This window comes from Lutjanus erythropterus, chromosome 9, assembly GCF_056507025.1.
Source record: "Lutjanus erythropterus isolate fLutEry1 chromosome 9, fLutEry1.hap2, whole genome shotgun sequence".
NCBI classification, from domain to species: domain Eukaryota; kingdom Metazoa; phylum Chordata; class Actinopteri; order Lutjaniformes; family Lutjanidae; genus Lutjanus; species Lutjanus erythropterus.
In genome coordinates, this window is record NC_139325.1 from 33,479,761 (window position 1) to 33,495,841 (window position 16,081).

General features: G+C 42.0%; 1 protein-coding gene across 1 annotated transcript; it reads right to left on the reverse strand.

Annotated features, from left to right (window-relative positions):
• Nucleotides 1-830: 830 nt before the first annotated feature.
• mdc1 (mediator of DNA damage checkpoint 1) lies at nt 831-14,187 on the reverse strand. The gene is made up of 11 exons (XM_084727213.1): nt 13,777-14,187; nt 12,393-12,989; nt 12,233-12,311; nt 10,550-11,817; nt 8,183-8,245; nt 4,040-7,776; nt 3,463-3,600; nt 2,713-2,895; nt 2,480-2,605; nt 1,768-1,878; nt 831-1,633 (listed from the first exon to the last, which is right to left on the reverse strand). The coding sequence occupies exons 1-11, from the start codon at nt 13,895-13,897 to the stop codon at nt 1,430-1,432; spliced, it is 6,627 nt and encodes a 2,208-aa protein (XP_084583339.1). The 5' UTR covers nt 13,898-14,187; the 3' UTR covers nt 831-1,429.
• Nucleotides 14,188-16,081: the final 1,894 nt, after the last annotated feature.

Consider the following 16,081-nt stretch of genomic DNA (forward strand, 5'->3'; position numbering starts at 1 on the left):
CAAACCTGAGCATCTGCCAATACTGATAGCAATAAGATACCATCTTTTTCCTCGATCTGAAACAACTACAATGTTAATAACACAATTGTATGGATGCACTTTGCTTAATTTAGCCATCCAAAAACAACATAATTCTCAAACTGTGGGGCTGATATTCTACACCCATGAAAGAAGAAATGCTGCTTATTTTTGTTTAGCAGCAGCATTTTTAGTTGGTCAGCACCATCCAAACATTTAAAATACGGCTGCAGAATTAATCAAAATATTATCAAAGTTGCAAAAATGAAATCGCAGAAGCTGCATTTTTTTTTGACAACAGAAAAATGTGTGAAAAACAGCATTTTAATGAAGTACTGTAGTTCTGCAGAGAGGCTGCAACCTACAAATCTTGTTCTCCAGATTTAAGAAAAAATGTCTGTTTGATCGAGACCCCAACAAATGTCACATCGTTATTTTTTACAGTGAAAATTAAAATTGTGATGCAAAAATTACCCTTCTAATCACTAACCGTAAATCATAATTCAATTGCAATATCTGTCAACATAATTATAATATGATTTTTTTAAAAACCAAGATATGCAGCCCTGGTTCAAAACGACATTTACAGAAATTGCACTTGGATTTTGGCTTTTTCCTGTCTTGAGCTTAAAATAACTTCACATAGCTGGCATGACAACAGCACTGCTGACAGGCCTCACTCACATTGTAGCTACTGTTCACGAAAGCTGTACCTGTAAGATTTGGCTGTTTAATATGAATATTCAACGCTTTGTTCTTTTTTCCCCCCATTTCGGTGCACCACACTAAATTCCAATGTCAGGCAACATGAGTATATTTTACCAGTAACAACTGTGCTTTAATGCTTTTCTCCCTCATCTGCGATTCCCACAGTCAGAGAAAGTAAAAGCATGTATCCTCCTATAGTTCAGTTGTAAAATCCCAGCGCACAGCGGAGCTTCTGCAGACGCTGTCCGGCGTCACCTGCCCTGCCCGCTCTGCGCTTCTTCATGCTGTGAATTAAGGATTTATTAAAGAGTTGGGTGATTGTTGGAGCAGTGGAAAGACAAACCGAGACGTTCTTGGTCTGAATGAAGCGGACGATGATGTTAAACAGAGCCCAACCGATATATTGGCAGGTGCTTTTAGCTTTTGCGACTATAAAAACTAAATTTTTTCACATGTAGATGACAGAAGATTGTAAGAAATTGACCTCTCTTCCAAAATCAGACACAACTGAACTTTTTAAACAGTATGATTACACTACATCCATGATTTGTTCACCATCATCCAAGCAAACAATCAACTTTAGCTGCATATAGTAAATACATTCTTCAGGTCCTCCATACAAACGAACAGCTGATTCACTAGTGTTTCTACCGGTCTCGTGGGAATCTTTAAGTGTGGGGTTTGACAGCATATCCAGGCGTCACTAAGTCTTCCTCCTGCCCCGTCCTCTGCCTCCTGCAGGTTGTGAAGTGCCTGTAGGGGCAGAGAGCAAGTGGGTCTGGAAGTCGACTTTCTGCTGCAGGACCCCCGTGAGAATGAACTCCGCAGTGACGACTGGGAGGGATGCAGAGAGAGCCGCGGCACACAGCGACCAGTCCTCCTCGCAGGAAATCACTACAGTCTGAGGCTGAGAGGGAGGAAGGGAGGTAAATAAAGAGGTAATTACACATATATCCAATGACACCATGTGAAGACCAGAAAATAATGTTAATTTATTGCATGTGACCCCTGACTGAGAGAGGCTTTAAGTTTGACTGGTACCTTGTGAGAAGAGGGCATCTTAGAAAGAAAGGTAGCTCCACTGCAGGTGATTATGTCTTTCATTTGATCTGGCTCTGGCTTCACTGACTTTGTAACATGGATCTCATATCCCTAAGAGAAAGAAGACAAGAGATGCAGTACACAACATGTAAACAAATATGATTTCTCTCTATTTTTACTTAATCTCTGCAAGAACGTCTCAGGAAATCAATACAGGGCTCTTATGAATGTAATTTGGTATTACACTTGTATAACCATTCCCCAATTTTAGCCAGTATCAGCACAAAATGTGACACCAAACTATCCCTTTGCGGTTCTGATGAAACAGTGTAGGGCAGGAAGAGAATATAGCAGAAATGGAAAACATTACAGCCTGCTTCACTATGTCACGTGCCCATTAACAATAAATGTGAAATAACTTCCTACAAGCTACAGCGTAATGGTAAACAATCAACACTGCACTCCTGTAAAGATGAGGGCACATTTCACTACAAAGAAGCTGAGCTGAAGTTAATGCTTGTGGTAAAAAAAAAAAAAAAAATCAAGCATTTCAGAGCTGAGGATGATTCTTGCACAAACATTTCCGGATTTCTGGATCATTATTCCTCACTGTCAATATAATTCACTACCTCTGTGCCATACTCACTCTTTCAAGCTCTCACTCAGAGCAAAGATATCATAGAAATAAAAGATGTGACTGAGTTATGAGCACCTGTAAGAGAGGCTGACTGCTGGCAATCCTCAGAGAGTCCTGCAGGCAGAAATTGAATTTCTTCTCCTGCTCCGCATCCTTTACAACGAAAGCATTAGGAGACAGGAAGCTCCCAGCCTTACCACTCTGAGACACAGAAAGTCAACAAGAGCAGTGAGTGTCTATTTGAGTACATCTCTGAGAAAGAGAAAACTGGTATGAGGCCAGTTTTAACTGCTAATATAGCAACTAACCTTTTCCAGCCACTGTGTGGTAACAATGGGGACTCCTTTAGCCACGGCACACAGGAACTTGAGAGTTCTGCGCACCTTATCTGTCACCAAAAAGTTCATGTCTGCCACACCTTTTGCAATGCCGCCTCCTAAATGAGTCAACACTCTCTCCCCTTCTTCATCCACCACGCCTGTGAACAGCACCTGAGAGAATGACAGACACACTGTGTTGTTTAGAAGTAATTATTCAGTCATTATTATCTTGTGCTTAATTTTTAGGACAAATACGGTGCTGAAGGGATGACATATTTTTGTACGCAAAGCTGGAATTTAGCATCTCTCTGGCTGCCTACACAAAAAGCAATGGGATTTTTCTATTGGATTTTGGATTAGTGAAGAAAACAAGCTTTACAGGAGTAAAAAGCAACTGTTAGGCTATAAATTAGAGGTTCTCAACCTTTTTTGGACAAGAGTTTGGCATGATGACGTTTAATGTCCACCGTAGTCTCATTTTGCCACTTCTTGTTGTTTTTAAAGACATGTATAAGCTTTAAAATTCATGGGTGGGGTATTTAATGGCATATATTATGCAGAATAAAACGTGAAAATCTCTTTAGCTTGTGTTAACCACAGACCTTATTGGGCAAATAACAAAAGCCACTGACTTGCAGATGAGGGAACTGGAAGTGCTCATGTGCTTACTCATTTCTGGGATTGAGGACTAAATCCTGCAGCACTCTATATGACCACATGTTTACAGAGACACAAAACCTTGTAAGTCTGGCTGGCAGGTCGTAATCGGCACTTAGCTGCCGGGGAAGCAGAGGAGGAGCGAGGGGTCTTTGGCGCATCCGAGGAGTCGGGAGGAGCCTGTCTCTTCCGGGATGCTCTGCTGGTTGGAGTCTGGGGCTGTTAAATGGAAGAAAGGGCAGGGAGGGCAAAATGACAAATGAAGTGAGACAACCCCAAACGGTGCACAAATTATGACAGACAAAGACAAACACACAAGTAGGATGTGACTGTGTGACCACTTAAGTACTTAATTCATTAGCAGGTCAGAGTGCTCTTGTTGCTTAGAGAGTGGGAGAGACCTAGACAGTCCCGGATGATGTTACAGTACATTATGATGTTTGGAAAGGCTGACTCATAGACAGATATGCACCAGGGCCTTGGGCTAAAGTACAAGTCTTGCTCCTCAAGGACAGAAGTTTCTGGACACTAATTATATACTCGTCAGCTTTCTGTTTGGTCTGATTTATGTTTCAGCCCTAGTATGTTTTTGTCTCGATTAAAAGCAACAACTAATGAAATTTCCAGTGCATGTTTAAAAGTGAAGTAATCAAGTCACCTCTGATGCCTCTGCATGTGCATCCTGGTCAACAGATGTTTCACTTTCTTCCTGCTCCTCTTTCTTCTTTTTCTGGACCGCCGACACCCGACCTCTGCCTCTCCTCTCAACTGCTTCCTCCTCCATTTTCTCACTCTCTCCCTTCATCTCCACTTCAGTGGTTGCTCTACTTCTTCTATTAGCTTGAGCAGGAATCTCTTCTTTTGTTTCACCTTGGGCTTTCTCCTTCCCTTTGGGAATTTTGGAGCTACTGCTGGCATCCTCCTCTGTACTGGCCTCCAACTCTCGTTTCCTTCCTTTTCTTTTTTCTTTAGCCTCACCTCCATCACTGACTGCAGGAGCTGCCTCCACAGTCTCACTCTTTACTGCTTTTTGGCCTCTGCCCCTGACACTTCTTTTAGGCGGAAGTGATTCTTCACTTGTACATCCTTCATCTTGATTTGAAGGGTCTTCCTCATCTGCAGTTGCAGGTTTGGAGTCATTTGCATTGGCTCTCTGCCGCCCCCTTGTGGTAGTAGCTTGCTGAGAGACTGCTTTCTCTTTATCATCTTCATGGGGAACCACGTTAGAGGATTCCTCTGCTTTCCTGCTCTTCCTGCCTCTGGCTGTAGGTTTCGGAGCTGAATTTTCAGCACTCTGACTATTGTAAGGAGGGATGGAGTGTGCCTCAGTTTTTCTTCCTCTTCCTCGCTGCCTGCCTCCTCTTCCTCTGCCACTCTGAGAGCTCAAGCTGCAGCTGGAAATCTCAGAGTTGAGGGAGTTGCTGGAGTTGGACCTTGAAAGGACTCCCTGAGGAGGAATATTACTGTCATCTTCTGTTGGCCCTGCAGCCACCGTCCTCCTTCTATTGCTGCTTCTGGCAATGGCTGCCTGGGGCGGTTCACTGGTCTTCTTTGCTCCTTTGCCACGGCCTCTCCCCCTGCTGCTCTCCTGGGTGTTAACACTCGCAGCAGACCTCTCTGAGCTGACAGAGTTGGAAGAGTTGGAGCGAGATCTGGTTCTCCTTGCTGGGGCATCATCATCTTGTTCTTCTTGTTTTAGCTCTGTTGTAGCGGTTGTTCTTCTGGCTGCTCTTCGGCCTCTTGCGGGTGCTTCGGGCTTGTTTTCTTGTTGTTCTTTCATTTGTTTTTCGTTGGCCTCCTTTTCTCGTCTTTCTTTCTCCAAAGTTTCTCTTTCTTCCCTTTCTTTTGCTTTTCTCTCCAATCTTTCTTGTTGCTCTTTCATTTGTTTTTCTTTGGCCTCCTTTTCTTGTCTTTCTTTCTCCAAAATTTCTCTTTCTGCCCTGTCTTTTGCTTCTCTCTCCAATTTTTCTTGTTGCTCTTTCATTTGTTTTTCTTTGGCCTCTTTTTCTTGTTTTTCTTTCTCCAACCTTTCTCTTTCTTCCCTTTCTTTTGCTTCTCTCTCCAATCTTTCTTGTTGCTCTTTCATTTGTTTTTGTTTGGCCTCTTTTTCTTGTTTTTCTTTCTCCAACCTTTCTCTTTCTTCCCTTTCTTTTGCTTCTCTCTCCAATCTTTCTTGTTGCTCTTTCATTTGTTTTTGTTTGGCCTCTTTTTCTTGTTTTTCTTTCTCCAATCTTTCTCTTTCTTCCTTTTCCTTTGCTTCCCTCTCCAGCCTCTCTTCTAGTTCCTTCTTTGCTGTCTCCAATCTTTCTTTTTCTTCCTGTTCCTTTCTTTCCTTTTCTATTCTCGCTTTCTGTTCTCTCTCCAATCTCTCCTTTTCTTCTCTTTCTACCTTTTCACGCTCTAATCTCTCCCTTTCTTCCTTCTCCTTTCTTTCCCTATCCAATTGTTCTTTTTCCTTTTGTATCCTATCTGCCCTTTCTTTTTCTTCTCGCGCCTTTCTTTCCTTCTCAATTGTCTCTTTTTCTGCTGTCTCCTGCTCAAGCCTTAACCTTTCTGCATTTTCAGCCTGCACCCTCTCTTTTTCTTCCTTCTCTTTTCTCTCCCTTTCCAAGTTTTCTTCCTGATCATCTTTTTGTTGCCTTGTGTTTTTCTTCCCTCTAGTTCGCTTTGCCTGCTCTACTTCCTCCTCTTCCTCACTCTCATCCTCATCAGGCCTCAATTTTCCTCTCCTTCCTCTGGCAGTTGGCAAAACTTTATTCTTCCCTCTTGTCTGTCTCTTGGGAGGTTCAGAACACGCTGCCTGCTCCTCCTCTTCTCTTAACTGTGCCCTTGTCCCTCGTTTCCCTCTAACAGTGACGCCACTGGTTACAGCTTCAGATCGTTCCCTCTCAAGCTGCAGGTCAGCTTTTGTTTCTACCTGCTGAGTTTCAACAGTGGAGGTCTCAGAATTTGTGAGCGGTTGTGTCTCCTCTTCTTGGATTTGCAGTGGCTTTGCTTTTCTTTTTCGAGGACCTGGAGTTGAGTCCTCTTCGCTACTTTCCCCGTCTTCACCGGTGACCATGGGCTGGGTTTCAGCAGCAGAGACTTGAGAAATAGTGAGGGACTGTGTCTGCTCTTCTTCAGGTTTCAGAGGCTTTGCTTTTCTTTTCTGAGGTCCAGGAAATGAGTCTTCTTCATCACTTTGCTCATCGTCACATGTACCTATAGGCTGAGTTTCAGCAGTAGAGATTTCAGAACTAGTGAGCAACTGTGTCTGTTCATCTTCAAGTTGGAGTGGTTTTGCTTTTCTTTTCCGCGGACCAGGAATCGAGTCCTCCTCATCGCTTTCTCCATCTTTTCCTGGATCCATTGGTTGAGTCCCAGCAGCAGAGAGTTCAGAGTTTGTGAGCATTTGTGTCTGCTCTTCTTCAATACAAAGTTGCTTTGCTTTGCTTTTGCGTGGGCCTAGAATCGAGCCATCTTCATCACTGTCTTCATTTCCACTTGTAGCCATAGGCTGAGTTTCATCAACACCGATGTGCATGGGCTGGGTTTCACAACTTGTGAGGGGCTGCATCAGCTCCTCTTCAAGATGCAGCAGCTTTGCTTTTCTTTTTCGTGGACCCAGAATCAAGTCCTCGTCATCACTTTCCTCATCGTCATTCGCGAGCATGGGCTGAGTTTCAGCCACAGACTGAGGATGAGTTGCCTCTCTGTGTTCTTCCTTCTCTTCTGTTTCACTTTTTGGCCTTGGTTTAACTTGAAGTACAGTGGAAACACTCTCCTCTTCCTCAAAGGCAGACATTAGTTGGGTTTCAGCCATGGCAAGAGTAGATGAGGTGGGAAAGTCTAAAGGCTGAGTCTCAGCAGAAGCTGTGTCTTTTGTCTCTTTTTCATCTGTTTCATCCTCTGAATCACTGCAGGGTTCTGAAATATATGCCTGTGTTGCTTGTAATGCCAACTCTACCTGGCTTTCTTTTTCAGACATTACTGAACCTCTGGCAGGTTCCTCATCCTCCCCATAAGCCTGTGTAGCCTCCAGATGTGAATCATTCTCTAGGGATGTTATTTCTGCATTTAAGATGGCTGCATATGCTTGGGTATCTTCCAGATTCACACCCCTGTCCACAGAGACAAAAGCTTGGGTGCTCTCCATGGCTAGAGCTTGGGCCTGACCCTGCAGATGGCTGCTGTCAGACAGTCCCAGCTGGAAAGACCCTCCTCTGGTGGACTGTTCACCTTGTTCATCACCAGAAGACTCAAGGCCAAAAGTGTGTGTGGAGTCCTTGGTGCGGCCCTCTGGAGCGCTGGTCTGAAGAACGAAGGACTGCGTCTCATCCAAAGCAAAGTCATCCTCCTCCTGGCTTTCCGAACAGGAGGACAATGCTTTCAGTCTTTCAGCAGGGGCTACTGAACCTGGGAGAAGAGAAAATAAAAAAGTTTGTGTGAGGGTAAAACAAATATTTTCTCTCTGATAAACCAACTGTATTAGAAACAGACATACTGTAAAGCAGGGGTGTCACAATTTCAATACTAAATCAAAAAACAATCAAAATTATTTTTCATTTTCAAGAATCCAATTGAAAGGCAGAATCAGCAACTCTCCCAGTGTCTTTAATGCAAATGACAGTTGTCAGGACATAAAACCAATGCTCCACTGATCTCAAATCAAAACTTGATAGTTTAATAACGGCATAACAGTCAGTACAAAAATACATATTTAAATCAAAGAATGGAATCATGACCTTAAAATGGAAATTCATATCAAGTCTTGGATTTGATGAGAACCCTACTGTAAACTTGTGCCATTTCATTTACTCACATCTAAATGGACCTGAAGAGGGAACCACGAACGCTTGAGTGTCCATATCTTCCACTTGTCCTCCTGGTACCATCACAAGGTGAAAATAAAAAAAATTAAAGACAATTTCATATAGGCCTATACAGTATCTTATGAAATATGCTCAAACACCAGACAAGGAGACCATAATGATAATAATAATTTATTACATTTATATAGCCTTATCTTAGATACTCAGAGCGAAAGAAACTCGCCTAAACCACCACCAATGTGTAGCGCCCACCCAGGTGATGCACAGCAGCCATTTTGCACCAGAACACACATCAGCTTCAGGTGGAGAGCAGGGCTCAACATTACGGATTGCCTGCTTGCCCAGGACCAATAAAATGCCATGTCGAGCAAATAAATCCGGTAATTCACTTGCCTCAACAGTGCATGTAGTAAAGACGAATTTTCTTCATTTAGTATAATAATTAACTGATTGTCTTTGGATTTTAGACTTGCCCAACTTGGCAAGTGAAAAAAACAAGAACTTTAAGCCCCAGAGAAGCAGGGAAACACTGAGCCAATTAAAATGTGGTATGATTATGTGGCCAAATGGAGACAGACAGTTTGGGAATTTTGCCAGAACACCTGGGAACCCCCTGCTCTTTTCGATGAGTGCCACAGGATCTTTAATGACCACAGTCACAAAGGACCTCAGTTTAACGTCTCATTTGAAGAATGTTATCTCCCAAAGCACAACATCCTTGTAATTGCACTGGGGCATTGGGATTAATTAGGACAAGAGGGAAGACTGCCCCCTTCTGGCCCACCAACAGAACATCCAGCAGCAACATGGATTTCCCAAGAGGTCTCCCATCCGTGTACCAGCCAGGCCCACTTTAAAAATTAATATAATCTTTTTTTCCCTTCATTGATTATTTACAGAATCTATCTATTCCAGCACATCTTGATTGATAAAGTCATTCATAAGCAGACAATCTGGCCTCTTTCTATTCTGAGCACCAATAACATGTTTCTTGTATCATATTATTATCGTTATATTTATTTTTGGCCTGATCCTTGAATCTCTGCAGTACACCCCCAAATCTAAGAAGCTGTGATATAAAGAGACCAATGCAATATGTCAGGTTTGAGCTGTCATTAAAATGTATGAAAAGACTTTATGTCGTACTTATACCCATGAGAACTCTGTATCTGTAAGTGTAACTGTAATGTATAATTAATATTAACATAACATTTATGATAATAAAACTGAATATCTTTGAGGTTTGGACTGTTGTTTGAACAAAACATCGGAATACATAACCTTAAACTGTGGGAAATTATTATGCATTTTTTCTCTTTGCTCTGATGTTTAATAAACCAGACAATGAATTGAGAAAATGATTGGCAGATTAATGAATAATGATAATGATTGTCAGTTGCAGCTAGAGAGGAAATGATTACCAGTTTCATACTAAACCACAATGGCATGTTTGATTACTGTGCTTTGACAAACTTGCATCAAACCAGCATCAACCAAAGCTGGCAACAGTCTCCCAGATGCAGGTGCAACATGTATTTGCATCAGTGAAAATAATGATATCGCAAAGGACATGATGTTATTTTGCTGCTGGTGGGCAGGCCCCCAGTTAGGAGATGCAAAGAGGGGCACCATAATGGAAGGTAAGCAATGTAGTGCTGTGTACAGGGTCGGCAACACAACATATTTTAGCTACTAAAAAAGACACCAAATAAAGAAAGAAAAAGGAAAATCAATGTTAGTTTAAGTGCTGTATTTAGAATATTTTAACTGCTTTACCTTACCATCAGAAAGCCAAATATTGCTCTCTCCAAACCAACGAAATCAGTCATTTTACTTCGCAGAACACAGGAGTTGCTGATGTATCTCTGCATCAATCAGTTAGTTTGTTTGTGTTGTTCTGTGACTGGTGAATCCGAACTGTTCTTTTAAAACACTGAAGTCACACAATAATGCAAACACACTAATAAACTGCAGCACTGGTAGACTAGTAACTCCCATGTTTTTGTTTACATAGCAGCTGTTTAAAGGCTGTTTGATGGCAAAATAAAGAGGTGAAACCATTATAGTGTAAACTTAAAGTGATATTAAAAGTGATTTTGATTTTTTTGTGCTGGTGTTCTTCACTTTTCTAAACTGGGGGCATGCTGAACGACATCTACTGTGGGTAATACACTGACTATCATATCCTCACACAACCCCACTTCAAATAACTTTAATTTGTAACAATACCAAATTAATACTGATAACCATAATAATTTTGGTCACTAGAATCGTTATATGAAATTATTTTTCTGTTTCATCTCTAACTGCATACTACATTCATCCCATTCTCATTTGAGGATTGAGTGACTGATTACCTGATGATTGTACAGGAGTAGAGCAGTTCTGCAGAGGTGGAGACAACATCCCAGGTGTGCTTTCTCTGCATAGGCTCGGAATCTGGCCCTCACCAGGCCCTCCAAAATCAACCTCATCTTCCACATTTGTGTTACTGCTCACATTGAGGTTGGCTGGATTGACGGCATCCCCGGCAGGGGGCACGCTGGATTCATCCACATCTGTGTCAGCATCAGACCCTGACTGAAGAGCTTCGGATGTAACATCAGGAGCGAATGACAAGGTTGTGACAACAAAAGGTACAACCAAAGGAGAATCAGCTTCCACATCTGTGTCACTGTCAGACAGAATATCCCAATCAGCTCTCTTGTCTGCAGCGGTGCCTGACTCTGCGACAGCAGACACCGCCGAGGGTTCACTGACGGCAGGGGCAGGAATGCCCTCATCGTCTGTGTCACTGTCTGAATGCAGGCTGGGATGAGCAGCAGGGGCAGACTCAGGCCCAATTGGCTCAATATCTAATCTAGAGGGAGTTTCATCTATTTTAGAGGATGTATTCATTGCTCCACATTCCTTTTCTTCTTCATCATCAACATCTGTGTCACTGTCTAGATGGAAATCTTTCAGCTGCGTTGAAGGAGCAGAGTCAGCTGTGTGTGCGCTCTGAAATGACACAGGTTGTGCTGTTGAAGCAGTGTCTGACACAGCAGCATCATCATCCACATCAGTGTCACTGTCCATAGTGATGGCCTCCGGCTGAATAACTGAAATAACGTGAGGGGGTTTGGCGTTGTCGGCAGAGAAAGGCACAGGTTTGGTAACTTTGTCCAAGGCACCATCATCCTCATCGACATCTGTATCACTGTCCATGTGAAACTGGGCTGTGTCTGGTGGCTGATCAGCTTGTTGGTCTGTTTGCAAGGTCACGGGACCCGCAGATGCCACCCCTTCCTCCTCTCCCTCCACGTCAGTGTCACTGTCCATGTTAAATGCGGGGATTGCATCCGTGAGGAGTGCTGGTCTAGATACAGGCAATTCATCTTCTCCTGTAAGACTGACATTTCTTTCTTGTTTCACTGGCACATGTTGGCCACCTTCTTCAGACTTCAGTGCTGCTCTTTCTTCCTCCCTGTCTTCCTCCTCTTCACTGTCGTCTGCAATCACAAGTGCCTTTTTTTCCTTCAGCTGCTGTCGCCCCACATCTACGTCTGTCTCATCCATGCTGAAGCTGACATGTTTGTGAGACCTATTTTTAGCGGAGGACGGTGTGATTGGACTTTCATCCTCGCTGCAAAACAGCAGAAAACAAGGTGTCAGTCATTAGAATTCATAAATGAAATATGGATAAAATGAATGGTAGAGTTGCAATGATTAGTCGACTGAAATAAAATTAATTGCCAGCTATTCTGATAATCGATTAATCGTTTTAGCCATTTGTTAAATGTGAGGACTTGCTACTTTTCATTCTCATTTATGATAGCAGACAAAGAGTTTTTGGGTTTTGGACTGTTGGTTGAACAAAATTCTATTAATCTATTAATCTAGAACTATTCATTATGAAACTATTTAGCAAATGATTTGAAAATGAAAATAAAAATTAGTTGCAGCATTACTGTATAGAGGCACATACTTACAGGAGTTATGCCTGTGTTATGAATATACATATTTCAAAAAAATACAGAAATAAGATGTTGCTAATATACCTTTCAGGGATGATTTTGTTTGTGGGACTCAGGAATGATGAACAACTGGGACTGGATTTACGGGAGTCAGAATCTGACACTGGAAAAGATAAACATGAACTTGTAAAACATCTGATTGAAAAGAACAGGGCTTTATTTCTATATGTATTGATGTACATACCTAGAGTCTGGAGCTTCCTATCTGCCCCTCGCTCTCTTTCTCCATCCGAGTCCACATCAGATTCTGGGACCAGGGTCCCCTCTGGCTGGGTTGGAGTTGGCGCAAAGGACAGGCAACCAGTTCTGACAGGAGTCTTCGTTGTGTCCTCCAGTTCGGGTAATGCCTCTGTACCTCCGTTGACACACGTCTTACTGCCTGTGCTTGTGTCACCTCCCTCTTCTCCCAAGGCATCTGGCAACCTGGCCTTTACCCCTGAATTTCTGCTCTCAAGAGTCCTTGAGTCCCCTTGAGAAGAGACTGTGTCAACAGCACAGCTGACATACTGACACGGGATGTCTGCCACCACTAAACTGTCACGTTCACTGAGGGCATAGCGTACATTAGGAGTCAGCTTCATGCGGCCCTTGCGGGTCCCATTCATGCTCCCTAAGTCCCAAACCAAAGCCTCTATCTCTTCTTCATTATGAAAACCTCTTCTCCGGTAGACAGTGATGCAGATTGTGGCGTGCTGCTTTGACACAGAGGGTGCTGGCAAAGGCAGGGTGCAGGAGTTGGAGTCACGGCCCAACACATTTTCACCCAAAAAGAGGGGCAACTCTGGGTGACAGAGAACATACATTTTAAGAAATATTTTATATATACACTCAAAAAAGAAAATTAATAATCCAAACTGTTACCAGCACAAACTTCAAACACCAGCATCTGTGATGGAATGGAAGTGTGTTAGAGCCCATAGCATTATGGGTAACTTGCACAACTATAAAGGCTGCATTAATGCTGACAGGTTTGTAGCATATACTGCCATCAATTCAACATCTTTTTCAGTTACATCCCTGCTTATTTCAGCAGGACAATGCCAAGATACATTCTGCATACAACAGCACGAATTCATAGTGAAAGAGGTCAGGTACTAGACTGGCCTGCCTGTAGTCCAGACCTGTCTTGAACTGACATGTGTGGTGCACACTCAAGTGCAAAATACAACAACAGAGGCCCAGACTGTTGAGCCACTGAGGTCTTATATAAAGCAGGAATGGGAAAGAATTTCACTTCCAAAGATTCAATGATTAGTGTCCTCAGTTCCCAAACACTTGATGTAAACAGTGGCACGTATGCTCCTGTCCCAACTTTTTTGGAACCTGTTGCAGGCATCAGATTCATAATGAGTGTGTGTCTATAAAAGACAATAGCTTAACAATCTGTGCATTGAATGTGTTATTGTACTGTATTCAAATTGATATAGGTCGAACATTATTTGCAAATTATTGCCTACTGTTTTCTATTTACGTTTTACACACCGTCCCAACTTTTTTGGACCCGAGACCTGTTTATGCAAGTTAGGCATGAATTATTTATATATTTACAGCAGTAGTAAATCACTCACCTGTCTCAGGGATGTGTTCATTCTTCAGGACGCACAGTTTAGCCAATGGCCTCCTCTCCTCTTCATTTTCTTCCTCATCTGACTCCAAGAATGAGTCACTGATCGCCTGTGTTGCATCCATTCCCAACACAGGGCAAGCCGCTGTACTTAAACACAAATAAATGGCTATTTAGCCTGTAATGCTAACGTCTTCCCACCAGCGTTTAACTAGCCTTGAGAACGTTACCGTTAGATGTTGCTAAGCAACTCCATGTGGCTACCATTAGTCTAAATAACGCATTATCTCTTTAGCTAGTTTTCTTATGCATTTTTTTGCTATCCTGCAGTTTGCAGCAATAATCTAGTCAACGCTAACACAACTTTTATTCAACATGTATGGACGTGTCTGTCAAAACCGCATCACTTCACAGCAATGCCACTTCCGGTCAGCATAAAAACAAGACGTTGGCCGCTAGTTTAGAAACGTCAACATTACAACTTCCTGTTATAACAAACCTTACTGCGTAGTCTATAATTCCGTCTTCTCAGTGAGTAGAAAATAATGGCAGTTTCAAAACTATTTTCTGCTATTTCCTACAGTCCCATTTAACGTTTGCTGTCTGGTCAATTACCTTGAAAACTGTAATGGAGGTTTGTAATTTACATATGTATGTCACGCGAGTGGCTTGACCAACTGCATGGAAACACTGCGCAAATTGTCTCATAATGCACATTTGTTTTTGTGAGTGCATTACGATTTTGTCTTCACATATGGTTTTACTCGTAAGAGAAAAGGTTAATATTTACCTTTGCACGTTTAGCCTTGCCCAGTGGAGCTAGGTGGACACAAACAAAAATGTACATGCACTTCCTGGGAAGATTCGACCACGCCCACATGATATGCCTAAACCGCAAGCGATTGGCCAATATACATATCAGTCATGTCGAACACTGTTGCTATTGGGTATTCAAACCTTAGCGTCACTTTTATTTTCGCGCTACCCTTTTCTTAAAGCGACAGTACAGACATGTTGGCTAGAGTTAGAGCAAAGCACCGATTTACAGAGTTTTATATCCTACATATATCCTACAGATACAATGTCACATCACCATGTAGCATTACAAGTAGCTTATATCTTAAAGGTTTTACCAACATTACCCTTTTTAGTTTCCTGTATTTTCTAATTTAATATCCTTGGCGCAAGGCAGAAGCCCTGACTACCTCCAGGTTATTTTAATGAAAAGTAATGTTTTAAATGTGCACCACCTTATATTATCTTTACATGTGTTATTTATATACACGTTAAATACTTTATATATGAGAAATGCATGCATTCATGATGAGTTAACAGGCTATTTACCTACTGACCTATTTTATTTCCTTTCATCAGACAAACAATGTAGGACATTTCAGCCTACTTAATACATGGGACAAAATAAGGGCATTTAGGTGAAATTAACAGGTTCTTGTTTTTTCTCACATCAGTAAAAGAAAATACACATTTGAAATTATTTACAAAGCTGTACTAAAGATATAAATCTTTAATTTGAAGAATTTCTTCCATAGTCCTTTACTTATTTGGAGACCCAAATAAAATCTCCCATCACCCCCCTGTGGGTCATGACCCTGTCCCCTGGGTATGACTGATAAACAGGAAGCCTGCTTACAGAGAGGTGACACATTTTGAAACATGGATCTTTGTTGTGCTTTCCTTTAATTTGTCCACCTTTTGTAGAATTCTATTGTGAAACATAATTTTGGTTGTTTATAGAACAATAACATCTGATTCAATGTGATGAAGGAATCACATAGAAAATAGGGCCTAATCATTTTTAATCATGAATATATAATTTACCACAGCTGTGGGGAGCTGGAAAAGCTTGAAAATGCACCTTGAAAATACTTAAAAAGTGCTTGAATTTGAGTTTGGAAATGTTGTAGGAACCTTTCCCCTGAACTTCAGCAGCCCCAAACAAATGATTTTTCTAAAATGTGTATGCAAAGCTTGTCAAGCTAAACATAACCTGACATAAGGGCTTCGAGGTGGGTGCTGCTGCATTACCTAAAACTTTAGAGAGGACTAGAAAACAGTACGTTTGTCAAAAAGTAGTTGACCATCATCATTCCAGTTTTATGCTCATATTTTGCCTGAGCTACCAGTCAGCAATGTTGGGACCTGTGTGAGAGGAACACGGGCCTCAGCTGCAGGCTGTAATGAACACATGTTCTTAAGTCTGACTCATAGATGTGGGAATGTGGCTTGGTAGCACAGAGGAAAAAAAAAAAAAAGCTTGGTCTGACTCTTATCATGTTGCAAATTGGTTG